The sequence below is a fragment of the Anolis carolinensis genome, chromosome 2, assembly GCF_035594765.1.
Source record: "Anolis carolinensis isolate JA03-04 chromosome 2, rAnoCar3.1.pri, whole genome shotgun sequence".
NCBI classification, from domain to species: domain Eukaryota; kingdom Metazoa; phylum Chordata; class Lepidosauria; order Squamata; family Dactyloidae; genus Anolis; species Anolis carolinensis.
Window position 1 is genome coordinate 59,516,031 of NC_085842.1, and position 14,566 is coordinate 59,530,596.

The window sequence follows — 14,566 nt, forward strand, 5'->3', positions numbered from 1 at the left end:
CCTTTTCTACATACAATAGATCTTTCTTCATAATCAACCTTGATCCACCAAACCACTTCTCATTCTACTGGCTAACAGCCCATCCTTTACTGCCGAGGAGTTCAAGACGTCTGGCACATATAGACGAGGAGTGTTTTTATCACAAGACAGATTTCTTTGCAACGGCTTGGTGAACATTTCTGCACAATAAGCCACTCCTGGTAGAATTCACCTTAGCCTTTTCAGTGCCTTTTCTGTCTTCTAAATTATTGCTAAGTAGGAGGGCAATTAGGCTTCAGCAATTAAAATGATTTACTTACCCTATGTAGCAACTGGAGCATCTCCACATACCTGTGAAAAAAAGAAACACAGCTTTATTAAACTGCCAGGCAGCAAGAGCTGAAAGAATTTATGTCAAATGCACTCAAGTTCACAAAGTAGCACCAAACCAGATGTTAGCTGATGGACTCACACTTTCTCTGAAGACAGAAGGTCCTGGGCAATAAGGTGAGCTCTGGATTGTCCCTCTTTCTGTTTAAAACAACAGGGGAAAATGAAAGAAAACAAGAGTCAATGATAGAAGAAGTAAAGTAGCAGTGCGTGATCTCAGCCTTCACATTGTTTGGATCTGGTGATTAAAAGGTATTATTACTATGATTACAGTTGTTATTGTTAACATCTAAGGCTATTGCCTAGCATCTTGCATCTGAGGAAACAGACTTGGGTTATGTCTATACTTACAAAATTAATGCAAGGTAAATTTCTCTGGATCTGTCCTGATGCAGCCTGGAAACATTCCCAGAGGCCTTTTGCCATCCAGATGAATGGATGGGTTGACAGTGAGGCCACCATCACTGTGTTGCTGCTCACAAGCAGCGCTCTCGTGGAGGCTTGCTGGTGATATTGTTTCTCCTGGTCACAAGGCTAGGCATCCTGTTGTCACCTCACCAGAAGCAGTGTGACCAGCAAGGCTCTACCAGGGAGCTGTTCATGACTGCTAATGCAGCAGTGGGTCTATTGGATGTATGGACCATGACTTTGGCTGCATCCAGCTGACTATCCCTCCAAAACTCTGGGATTACTCTGAAGCTTCCAGGAAAGTCCAAAATAAACTCCATGTTTCCCTGCATTGGATGAATTGTCTGAGGTAGTGCTTCTGCTGTGAGTTCAGTTTGTCATGGGAACTCCCCACAGCAGCTGAAACTTGGAAAGAGTTCACATTACTTGGCCAATGTAGACACAGCCTCATTCTACAAAAACTTATGTTACCAACATCTTTCTCTCAGTTAGTCTCCAAGGTCCTACAAGGCCCCTTTGCATATTAATATCTCTAGAGATGTACACATAGAAAACAGATCATGCTTTACTTCAGCAAGCAAACCCCAAGTCCTGCATAGTTTTCTGTAGGTCAAAATGAGGCCAAGAAGAAAAGGAACAACTGGTGTATGGAGCTTTCCCAATTAAAAACCTCACTACTTATGGACAGACTAACTTTTTAATGAAAAGGAATACTGGAAGACTTATTAAACCAACTGATTGGAGACTGTTAGAAAAGTACTTAGATATATAGAAGAAAATGACAAAGAACGAAAGAGTCCAAAACTTGGGTGACGAAAAGGGTATAAGACAGCTTCTTTTTTCTTTTCCTAAATATGGAAAAGAGACTAAAAAAATATAAGGGAGAATGTAGGGAAGAAAAATGGAAGTCACAAATTTTATTCCCCCACCCCCTTTTCCTTCCCACTTCCCCCTTCCCCCCTTTTCTTTCTAAACCCTATTAGCCTCATCCCTCTCTCTTTTTCGCTTTCCATTTTACTAGTCTACTCACTACTCCCCTGCCCTTCCCTAACCTACCTTCTTTCCCTCTCTCCAATCCCTAATCTTTTAATGTCAATATACTTTGAAAATTCTCCAATAAAATATTTTTAAAAGCTCACTACTATGTTCTGAGTTATCTGAATTTTCTCAAACATCTCAGAAGCAGATTCAAACACAACAGGTTACTGCTGGTAGGTGGCTCTCCAGAGCTGTTTTTCTGGATCCCAAGGGGTTCACATGTTCCCACCATGAAAAAGGGCACCTAAACAAATGGTAAATCATCTCCTCTCTGTTATGTGATAAATAGAGTAATAATTTGGATTTGGAACAGATGATATTTAAGAAGAATTTTTGTTTCATATTAACCAGAAGAATTACTGTTAAATGTCAGTACACATTACATTTTTGACATTTACCAATGCATAGGTATTAAAAGAGTTTTGTTCTGAGAAAGTGTAGTTTCAGTTACCCATCATAATTCTTGCTCATGTTATGAGACATAAAGTTTCCCATGATCATAGATAAAATGTTACCAATGGTATGAATGCTATCCCAAAAATCAAAGAATAACACACAAAACAGGAAATAAAGAGAGTCATATGGAACTTCAAAAAGGCCAATGTGTTTTATGAACTATATAATTAGCTTTGGACTTATCATGAGCTTGTGATGAGAGGCTACCAAGAGACCCTGTTATAAGCAGCCCTGCTCAGATCCTGAAAGCTTCCTTGGCTGTGCTAGCCCGTCTTCAACTGTATTGCCCTTCATAAATCAGAATGCACACATGCGTATATGAATTGTGTATTATGCATATTTGCATGCACACACACAGAAACATTGGTACAGAGGAAGTCCTTTTAAGTGGTGCTGCTAAGAGGTGATGAAATTGAAGGGGCAGCAATACCAGCAGCTCTGCACGTCCTCTACTGATGGGCTTGGCTCAGATCTGCCAAGATGCAGAGCATTTTTCACTGGTGACCAAGGTTCACTCTCCCTTCTTGTATACAGTTTGTCACCCTTGGTCATTCTGTTCATGATTAATTTGTCTTCAGCTGAAAGTCAAAACACTGAGACCCCTGATGTCACATGGCCTGTCTAGGGCAAGTTCTGAGACAGTGTCTCTAGGCGTTGCCCCATTTTGTGTTGTTTAATTGCTGTTTGTTTAACCAGGAAATGAACTCCGGGATTGACGACAGTGTCCGGAGACAGACTTCTGGGAACAGGGAGATGGAGGGAGTGGGGATCCTTCAACTATCAGGGTCCCAAAACTGTATTGAACTAAAGTCTGAAATATGAACAGCTTCCATTTCATTTTAGTGACCTTGCTAGCTATTTGCTAGCCAAACTTTGAGCACTTTGTGGGCTTCCTTCCTAGGGTTCTGTTTCCCAGTAGCAGCAGAGGTTTCAGTCCTGCCGTTCAGTCTGAGCTTTAGTGAAGGAAGCCATGGATCTGACAAAAAAAAAAACCAAAACACTCTGGCTCTTTGCCTAGTCAAGCCTCATTGCTTTTTATAGCCTTATCATCCTTGCAATCTGAGGGCCTTCCCAGTTTTTTAAAATATACTTTTATCTTTAGCACTCAGTTAGTACTAGCCCTGTGCAATGTCGTTTAAGTAACACCTTATTCTCTAATGATGAACAGAGGGGCAGATCAAGGACTAGTAACATTACTGTGTTTAAAAAAGATCAGAGGCAATTTCAGAAAGAGTGGAGAAAAAGTGTTTTTGTTTAAAAAGGAAATGTTCTAAACATCTGGGAGGTGGCACCAAGGTCATAAAGACATTCGCATCTTAAGTGATTTTTCAAAATAGTACCCACTCCACTTCTTGTCGGTATTGAGAGTAAGGAAACTGAAGACAGGAAAACAAGAACGCACTCTGGAATTTGCTGATAGAAGGATTATTTCCCATTGGTTCATGAGGAAATCAGCTCATAGGAGGTGAGCCGTTTCTGTATGTTCAACACACTATTAAAAAGCTTTATTTCTTCAAAATAAAGGCAGTGAAGGAGAGGAGGGAGAGACATATTTCTTTAGTGAAAAATTTTAAATCTTTTTCAAACTTTTCAAACTGCAAAGTTCATAAAATGGTGTGCATGTGTGGCTCACTACTGATGAAGCTACAATTTATTTATTTTCGTTTATTTACTATACTTCTACCCCACTCTTCTCACCTCGAAGAGAACTCAGGGCAGCTTACAACTTGGACCCCTTCAAACACACACACACACACACACACACACAGAAAAAAAAAAGTCAAACAAGTGAAATGCTGTATATACTCATGTATAAAGTGAGGCCAAAAGTATGGATTTGAAATGACCTGTGGATAAGTCAAGGGCCGTTCTGTGACAAAGCGAAAGGGCCAATGCTGCCTCAGGAGAGGGATCACTGAGAACAGTTTTGGTACAATATTTACAGTGATCCATGGATAAGGTGATCCATGTTTTTTGGGTTGGCCTTTTGACTAAATTTCTAGACTTATACACAAGTATCTACAGTAAATTGCAGTGCTGATATTAAAGTACTGAAAGCAATAATTTCAGTTTTGCAATTACTGATTTATAGGTTGCTGGGCACCAGACATCTACACCGGAAAATATTAATTCTCAGAATATTCAGCACCCAGCTTTGTTGGCACAAGCAAGGCATTATCAAATGCTATTTCACTCTGAACAAGACCTGACCACAACAAACCATAAAAATCTGTCAACACAGCCATAAAAGTCATCAAATTGTTCAAGAATTTACTCTCCAAAAAGAAGACAAAAAAGAAGTAATTACAACATCCAGACCAGACAACTCTTTTCTGTGGAAAGCAATATTCATTTTATTGGAATATAGAAAAACCAAGTCAAAGAGAGATACAAAAAATCAAATTCTTTCAAAACACTCAAAGTATATTGATAATACAACTCAAAAGACACCCTCCAAAGGTAAAGTCTTAAGTAATATGTCTAAATTCCTATAAGTGTGCTGTTGTTTTTTTCCCCCTTTTGGTTTTTTCTTCTTCTGTGTCAGGAGCTAAGGGATTGACTGTAATCAACTTCAGTAGTGAATTGCTGTGAGTTTTCCGGGCTGTATGGCCATGTTCCAGAAGCATTCTCTCTTCAGGAGTATATGCTTTGGTTCTGTTTTTTTTTTTTTTTTTTTTTTTTTTGCTTTTATAGGTAATTGACAATTCCTTGTTACTGTTCTATTAAGTTGAAGTAATTGTGTGCTTCGGTTATATATTTATTAGTCATAATCTGATCTAATATAGTCATTATTCCCCATTTGCAGGTTAAGTATTTGCAGATTTCATCATTGGTTGAGTTCTGTATTTGTTTCCTCCTCCAATGCTACATATACAGTACACAATTGTGTGTGTGTGTGTGTTTTCTAGGCACTTCTAGGTCCTCCAGAGTGATTGTATAGCTAACTAAGTGACCATAGAACCATGCCAAAGGAGCCAGAAAAGAAATGTTTACATTTTTAAAAATTGAATTGATTCTTGCTCCTTTCAATAATTTCAGAACAAACCCACAAACTCCCCTAGTTACAAGCACAGTAGTCTTCTTTATCCTTGGTTTCACTTGTACTGAATTTTAAAAATATTAAATGGAAAATTCCAGAAACACACAATTCTGAAGTTTTAAATTGCACACCACATTCTCACCTTTACTTCAGTACATTGTTATAATTGTTCTATTTTAGCGGTAGCTGCCATTCTTAATCCTTTACTGCACCTTTTTTTATGTAACTATATATAGGGAAAAACATATCATAGCAAAAACTTCACAGTGAAGTAGTAGTATTGTTATTGCTATTGTTATTACCTTGATTATCTCTCTATATTTAGCAAATATCAGATGCATTTATGTATAAAAGTGTGTAAAGGTACATTTCTTTTCCTAGGAACCAGGAAGTAAGCCTTGCTGAATTCAGTGGGACTTATATGTAAGAAGACAAATGTGGAATTGCACTCGTAGTGGAAGTAATGCTCACATGAGAAAAACAACCTGCTTGAAATTAGACAAAAAGGGGTGGGAATGATACACAAGCTGCAGCCAGTACTAGGAAGTGTATAATGTTCCCTCATGGCATTCTTCTCATGGCTGGCTTTCCCTTCCTTTCTGTCTCCATCTTTGTATGCTCAGGTGGCATTGGACAGATAACGCAGGAAAAGGCACAGACAGCATGGCTAAAATAACAGCTTGCTCCTCTGAAAGGATTGCATGTATCTTATTGATGCTGTGCCACTTGTTTGCCAAAGGACAGAGTTACAGGATGAATAATGAAGACACGCAAGCTGATATTTGAGGGAAAGCATTCACAAGACCCAATATGCTTCAGAAGGCCATACATGCTTTGCAAGTACTGTATATACTCATGAATAAATTTACTTCATATATAAGTTGAGGGCACATTTTGGGGCCAAAATTAAGGATTGTGATGCAACCCATGAATAAGCTGAGGGTCATTTTGTGATGAAGGGGGTCAGAAGGTCGGCTGCACCTGGCTGCCATCACCATTTTTCCACCCAGGCATTCAAAAAGGCCAGACTAAGGACCTTATCAGATGCAGTCTTCTCCCCATTTTCAGGTCCTGGCAAAACGGAGTCCCACAGAAGCCATCCCACAACACACAGCCACTTCTGGTGGCTGCCTGTGGGAATCCGTGTTGCCAGAACCTGAAAATGGAGAGAAGACTCTGTTTGCAGAGGTCAGGTGCTACTCAACTCCTAATTGCACAAAACAGGGAGGAAGTGGAAAAAGTATGGGAAAGGACAGAAAACTATGTGGGATGGCCAGCTATCCCAAAAAACGTAGAAGGACAGTAGGGAATGAAAGAGGACAGTTTCCTCCGCTTTCCCCCACTTTCCCCCTGCCCCTCTGATGAGATACTAATTTCTTACCTTTCACTTCTCTACTCAGAGAAAGATTTTATAAGTTAAGGCACAGTTTTAACACTGATGTATGGATCAATCAACTTAGGGTTTTTGGGGTGTGTGTGATTTTTTGATTAAAATTTCTAGACTTATACATGAGCATATAAGGTACTTTTTATTTCACAAAGACCTAACTAGTTTATCAGTTTGGAACATGCACTTTTATTCATTACACCATTCCTTCATTCTTGTCAGATTAGGAATTACCCTGTTTCCTTTCAGGACAGGTTTTTTCCATTAGCAATGTACCAGAATGGAGAAGTTGCATTGTTGTGTATCTTTTCTGACATATGGCTATTCTATTGCTAAGTTAACCCTATTGGCTACTTTTTCTTAGCAAGATTTCTTCAGAGGATGTTAGCCATTGCCATCATCTGAAGCTGAGAATGACTTGCCTAAGGTCCCAGTGTGTTTCCATAGTTGTGTGGCAATTTGAGTACTGGTTACTCAGAGTCCTAGTCGGACACCCAAACCATTATAACACATTGACTCTCATTGGAAGGTTCTGCAGTTAATTCCTCTCTCCAATATGAAAGGTATAGCATTATAATTGTACATTAACTAACCCGGTGGTGCAGCAGGTTAAACCACTGAGCTGCTGAACTTGCTGAGCAAAAGGTCGGCAGTTCGAATCCAGAGAGCTCCCATTGTTAGCCCCAACTAACAATGCTAGCAACTAACAACTAACAATTCTGCTAACCAACAGTTCAAAAACATGCAAATGTGAGTAGATCAATAGGTATTGCTCCGGTGGGAAGGTAACAGCACTCCATGCAGTCATGCTAGCCACATGACCTTGGAGGTGTCTACAGACAATGCTGGCTCTTCAGCTTAGAAATGGAGATGACACCAGCCCCCAGAGACAGTCACGACTAGACTTAATGTCAGGGGAAAACCTTTATCTTTAACTAACTAAGCACAGCCCCATTTGCAGCATAACCATAACTTCCTGACAGTATATACAGGATGTGTCTTTACTATGTATTAAAGGAAGAATATCACAAGGTCTGAGTAAAGTACAGCCCCTTTATCCATGGACTCCATATCCACATGGTCCATGGATAAAAGATTCCCATCACTATGATTCCCATCATAGAGTCAAATCACAATTTGACTCTATGATAAGCTTCCTGTCTAAGTAGAGTCAAAATACGGGGTTTACTATTATTGAGGGATGTTATAACATATTCCCCCACGGGGATCGTGCTGTATTTGTTTTTTCTGTCCTTTTTGTTTTGTTGTGAATGCTGAAGGGATGATAAAACAGGCATTACAAGAATGTATTTTGTATCAGAAGCTAGGAATCTACAGCATGTAGATGTGTGTGTTTTAAGTCACAAAAAGTAACAGCATTTTCATTTCTTGAAAGTCAATAAAACAGTTACCTTTAGGTTTTTTTTTCCAGGCCCGAGCGACTTGAGAAATTGCAAGTCATTTCTGGTGTGAGAGAATTGGCCGTCTGCAAGGCTGTTGCCCAGGGGATGCTGGTATGTTTTGATGCTTTTTACCATCCTTGTGGGAGGCTTCTAACATGTCCTCGCATGAGGAGCTGGAGCTGACAGATGGAGCTCACCCATGCTCTCCCTGGGTTGGATTCGAACCAAAAACCTTCAGGTCAGCAACCCAACCTTCAAGTCAACAGTGCTGCCAGCACAAGGGTTTAACCCACTGTGCCACCAGGGGTTTTGTAGTTACCCTTAGTTACCTGATATATACTGCAGATACAGTATAAAATTCCCCCCCCTCTCCAAATCTGAAGTCCCCTTCTCTCCCTAAATTTGGCCAAAGAAAAGTTTCTTTCCCTCCCACTCTCTTTAAGAAGATAAATCCTACTCTACATATACAAAATTGTATTAATTTATGTTAGGAGATGACAGATGCAGACTAAGTTATAAGATCATAAAATTTCCCAGCTTCTTGTTTTATGTCTAACACTGACAAATCTAACACTGACAAATCTAATATTAATAAAGGCTACATCTACCCATACACATCTATTATCAGCGCCATCAAACAAAATAGGGAGCAAAATGCTCCTATTTAGGGTGACCCCACCTTGCCTACTATCCGTCAGCAGGATATGGTCCAAGTAAGCTTTCTTCCATCCACTGCTGGGTGAAGTGTCCCTGGTCCTGCTTGAACCACACTCCAGATTAGATGATAAAGCATAGCTAGGTAGGCACAATTCGCTATCTTAGCAATGATGTTTCTCCTTCCCAGAAATCAGTATGCTGATCACATTGTTACAATTTTATCTTTTAGTATCTTGTCACAACCTTTGGCCTATTTGGCATGGAATCAGGATTCGGTTGGCTAGGAAATGGATATCCCTTGGGATTGATGACATAGACCCAATTAGGAAACCTGGAAAGAGGGGAAGTTAGGATCACGATCAGCCAGGGAAGGAGAGCGAGCCATGCCAGTGCCCTTCTTCCAGATGGCATGGGAACAAGATAGTGGCATTATCACATGGACTCCTATATATATATATATGTCATCTGGAACTTTTTGTCCAGCCTGGGTTAACAGTACTCCATTAACCAATAGACAGGTTGGATAATGCCTAGATCTGAACCCATATTGATGCCATGCCTATTTGGAGCTGTGGTCTGTTTTATGAAAAACTTGGTGGTTAATGTCTGGTTATTAATAGGTGAAGCTCTAATAGCCAAGGATTCTGCAATACTGGGAATGTATGCTAGTTGAAAAAGCAAAAGAAGGCTGTAGAAACCAGGGATTTTTGTCTCCTGTTGCCTTTCTTAAGAGAGAGGTGCATCAGACCATGTCATGGGAAATCTGTTTAACTTTATATGTCCTACTGAGGAAGGAGGGATGTGCTGTCTAAATGTGTTCTTTCCTCAGAAACACACAAAACAGTCATTCCCCAAAATTTAGCCTATGTTTTGAGGTTCTTTTTTAAATAACTGAATGCCTGCTCCATTATATGAAGGTTAAAGGTTTGCAAAACAGAATGATTAATGGAGCCTGGAAACCAATCCCACCCAGTAGAAAGATAAGGAATGGCAAAGACAATTTGACACACTGCACCAGAGAGCCTGTTGCTGCTTGGCTCTTTGCAAAATCTCTATGGCCTGGCCTGCTATTTCCTTTATTTGCAGACAGGTCTGCTCTGCCTGCTGTGATTGTTCACCATCCTGTCCCTTGCTCTGTTGTTGCCATTTCTGGCACCTCTCCTGGGCGGGGAACCGGTGTCTCATTCCCAGAGATGACCTAAATATCAAGTACTGTACATGAAATCCTGAAAAAGCCATGCTTGTTAAACTGTTGTTGCACTCAAATGCAGTCTTCTGAAGTGTTGGGAGCTTACTTCTTAGAAAGAAGGTTCTATCAAGGGGAACAATCTAGCAACGGTCTCTTAAAGGTAAAGGTTTCCCCTGATGTCAAGTCCAGTCATGTCTGATTCTGGGGGTTGGTGCTCATCTCCATTTCTAAGCCGAAGAGCCGGCATTGTCCATAGACACCTCAAAGGTCATGTGGCCGGCATGGCTGCATGGAGCGCCGTTACCTTCCCGCCGGAGTGGTACCTATTGATCTACTCACATTTGCATGTTTTCGAACTGCTAGGTTGGCAGTCTCTTAGGTTTTATTAAAATAAAAATATTTGGCATTCAGTTCCTATGTTGTAATAGCTTTCTGAAATTTGAAGACAGCTTATTAGATAAGGTGCTGTTTGTCTTTTGTTACAGAATAGCACATTCTAATGTTTTTGGAACTTATTATAACATTATAACTACATTCATTTCTGGAGTGCTTGTCATCAGGCCCATTCACATGGCTAAATCCAGTTCTGACCCCTTGGACCAGGCATGGGCAAATGTTCTAGCTTGGGGGACGTATGATGGGCCGGAGGAGGGTGGGTGATCTGGGAGGGAGGAGGTTCTCCACAAGCCCCTTTCCTCCCCTTTCCTCCCCTTTCCTCCCCTTCCTCTTCACTTTCAGTGGCAGAAAGTGAAGGAAAGATGGGAAACATTTGGATCCCAAAAGGGTTGATCTTGGTCAGGATGAGATGGTGGACAGGAGAGAAAAAGTGTTTCCGTTAGCTCCCATATTGCCTGCTCCTGATATATAATCCTAGAATCCTAGAGTTGGAAGAGACCTCCAAGGGCCATCCAGTCCAACCCCCTGCCATGCAGGGAGGCACAATCAAAGCACTCCCAATAGACAGTGTCTGCGGGAAAAGCCTCCAGGGAAGGGAAGGGAAGGAAAGAGAAAGGAAGAGATAGAAGGAGGGAGGCAAGAAGGAAGGGAAGACACAAGGGGAGGAAAAACAAAAGGGTGGAAGGGAAGTATCGAAGTAAGGGTGGAAGGGGAGGAAAAGAAGGAATGAAGGAATGAAGGAAAAAGAAAGGGAGAAAGCGGGAGAGAGGGAAGGATGGAGGAAAGGGGAAAGGAAGGAAAGATGAAACTATGTAAGGGAAGGAAGGAGAGATGGAGAAAAGGAGGGAAGGAAAGGAGTGAGGAAAGAGAAGGAAAGAAAGACAAAATGGAATGAAGGAAGGAAGGAAGGAAGGAGAAAGAGGGAGAGAGGGAAGGAGGGAGGAAAGAGGAAAGGAAGGAAAGACAAAAGGGTGGAAAGGAAGGAAGGATAGAGGGAGAAAGAGGGAGGTAGAGAAGGAGGAAGGAAAGAGAGAAGGAAGGAAGAATAAGATGGTGAAAGAGATGAGGGCCTGAGAAAAGTGCCCAAGGGGCTACACTCGGCCCCTGGGCCTGGCTTTACCCATACCTGCCTTAGATGGTCATCCCTACCTTGTCTGTAATAGTTCCTGCAACATCAACTTCAGAGCTCCAAAGAGCCCCTGGCTGCCCCTGGGCACCTGATGTTGGTAATGGCACCTGCATGACTTGGGGAAAGGAAAGAAGTGGATGATCTGCCTCCAAGTCATGTGGATGCCTTTGCTGACATCAGTAAAGATGACCAAAACAAACAAACAAAAACAAAAAACGACCAAGTGCTCTCTGCAACAAACGAACGACAACAGTAGAAAACTCAACACTGAAAGTAATCACTATACACTGACTATACCCCAAACTGAAAAAAAAAAAACTTTTCCTGACGAAGGGGTTCTGGAAACATAGTCTTAAAAGAGAACCTTACTCAATTCTAGTGAGTCTAATGAATTGGCAGAGTTGAAGATAGAGGCATTGAACTGAACATGGACACAATAAAGCCTTTTTGTCCAAACAAAGCATCTTTTCTAAGGCCTTGGATTAACAAAGCTCATTGCTTTCCATGTTTATTTACAGGACTTGTACATCATATGAATACGTCTTCAATGAAATGTGTATATTTTTTAGCTATCTAATGCTTAAAATATTTTCATAGAATGTTTCAACATGAAAAGACACTGTTTGAATCTGTTGGTTATGGATATCCCTCTGAAACCGTGTGTGTGTGTGTGTGTGTGTGTGTGTGTGTGTGTGTGTACAGTATAAAGAGCCAGGCAAATAGTGATTCACTGTATCTGACTCCCTTTCCCTTTTTTTAGCCTTAACATGAATGCTGCTTCCCCTTGGAGAGGAATCAAGTTGAACAGACAGATGAGGAAGGATGTGTGCTGTTCCGAGTTTCACATATCACATTAATTTTTGTACCAAAACCCTAGACAGCAGAGACGTACGCATAATGAATTGTACTTTTTCTATTTCTCTTACATCCAGAGAAAATGGCAGACAAGACTACATCTAAAGTAAATGACAGGTGCAAATTACTTTCTATAAATCCAAAATTACACGTAATTGCTTCTGTTATGACCTTTAAACACCTGTGTCCTGAGTTTTTTCTGGGTAAATGTTAGCATTATTGCTGACATTTATTTTTTACCATTAAATATTTTTGCTTTCTATGTATAATTTTCAGTGCTGTGTTGAAATACACTACTATTGTCGTAGAGTTGCCAAATTGAAAACTAGAAGGGGTTTCTGTGTCTTTAGTGGTTATACAAGGAGCCCCCAATGGCACAATTGGTTAAACCCTTGTGCTGGCAGGACTGATGACTTGAAGGTTGGGTTGATGAACTGAAGGTTGCTGGTTTGAATTTGGGGAGAGTGTGGATAAGCCCCCTCTATCAGCTCCAGCTCCCCATGCGTGGAAATGAGAGAAGCCTCCCACATGGATGGTAAATCATCAAAAACATCTGCGTATCCCCTGGGCAACATCCTTGAAGACAGCCAATTCTCTCACACCAGAAGTGACTTGCACTTTCTCAAGTCACTCCTGACACGAAAAAAAGTGGTTATATAGTAGTGGGAATTTCAAAACGTGTTGTCTGTCACACAAGCTAGTCCTTTTGTGGTGTTATGTAAAGCACCTATGGTTGCAGTACATCTGCAAGAGCTAAATCAACACAAATCTGACACATTTATAGCACAATGATTCCACTTCAACTGCCATGGCTGCATCCTCGGGACCTTCAAAAATGTCTACAAATGCTTTGGGAAGGCAGGCAAACAAATGCTAGTGTTCTGGAGGAACCAAAGACCACCAGCATTGAAGTGATGATCCTTTGTCATTAACTTCTCTGGAGTGGCCACGTTGTCTGAATGTCCAATCACCATCTCCTAAAGCAGTTACTTTATTCTCAGCTCAAGAATGAAAAACAGAATGTTGGTGGATAGCAAAAGAGATTTACAGATGGACTTAAGGCTAACTTTAAAATGTGGAATAAACCCAGGGAATTGGGAAGCCCTGGCCCTTGAGCGCTCTAACTGAAGGTCAGCTGTTACCAACAGCGCTATGAATTTTGAAGAGGCACAAATACAGGGCAAAGGGAAGAAAAATCCCAAGAGAAAGGCAAGTCAAGCAAACCCTTGTCATGACTGCCTTCCACCAGGAAATCTATGTCCTCATTATGATCGACCATGCGGATCCAGAAAAAGTCTTCATGGTAATTTATGGACCCACCGCCAAGAACTGATGCAGTTTGATACCACTTCAACTGCTATGGACAATCCTATGAAATTATGAGAGTTAGAATTTTGCAAGGTCTTTCACCTTCTCTGTCAAAGAGTGCTTGTGCCATGCTAAACTACAAGGTCCAGGTTTCCAAAGCATTGGGCCATGCTAGTTAAAGTGGTGTCTAACTGCATTAATTCCACAGTGTAGTAGATGATACATCCCTAGTCACTGCCTGAAGGCAAGGCAAGATAAAGATTCAATAAATAACAATATAAATAATAGCATTATTAGGCTGGTGCTGTGGCAACCAATCTCCTTTGCTATTACATTAGGAAATATTATTCACACATGACTCTTGTGTTGTAAAATTACCTATTTTGATGAGCAATATGACAGCCCTCCTCCTAACCCACATTCAAGCTTTATAACAAGGCAGAAGAGAAAGCATCATTGGCAGATCTTTTATGGGCACTAACAGAGGCCCTCACACATAGTGCCACACAAAAAGACCAGCTAGAAAGTAGAACAAGAGAGGACAAGAACTCTGCACGTTTGCCAAAATGAAGCTCAGATATTTGCTGCTGAGTTGGGGCTGCTTTGTGCTATTGAGAGAAAGCACTGAGGAGCCAGTCGGTCCCTAGTACTACATCTACGCAGTAGTTTGGTTCTGGAAGTGATGAGGAAATACTCCTGAAAAAAACCACATCTTGTCTCAAACTATAATTGCGATTTAATGAGAATTAAATGAAAATGAAAAGGAAAGCATTTTTGTGCATTGCTCTGAAGTTTTCTTCCAAGTATTTGTTGCTGTTGAGCAAAGCAAGGGGAAACAAAGTCACCTTCAGAAAAAGCAAACAAAGACAGAATGAGAGAGAAATAGTGAAAGAAACCACCCATGGGAATGACAGCTCCAATATGCTTCATA

At 40.8% G+C, this 14,566-nt stretch overlaps 1 protein-coding gene across 5 annotated transcripts in view; it reads right to left on the minus strand.

Moving 5' to 3' along the window:
* fgd5 (FYVE, RhoGEF and PH domain containing 5) overlaps window positions 1–14,566 on the minus strand; it is a 174,501-nt gene that overhangs the window by 74,752 nt on the left and 85,183 nt on the right. For all 5 annotated transcript variants that reach the window (XM_008105321.3, XM_008105320.3, XM_008105322.3 and 2 more), the window contains exons 4-5: window positions 452–510; window positions 300–330 (exon numbers count right to left, since the gene is read on the minus strand). In XM_008105321.3, the coding sequence (XP_008103528.2) occupies window positions 300–330; window positions 452–510 (90 nt within the window). The remainder of the gene's footprint in view (window positions 1–299; window positions 331–451; window positions 511–14,566) is intronic.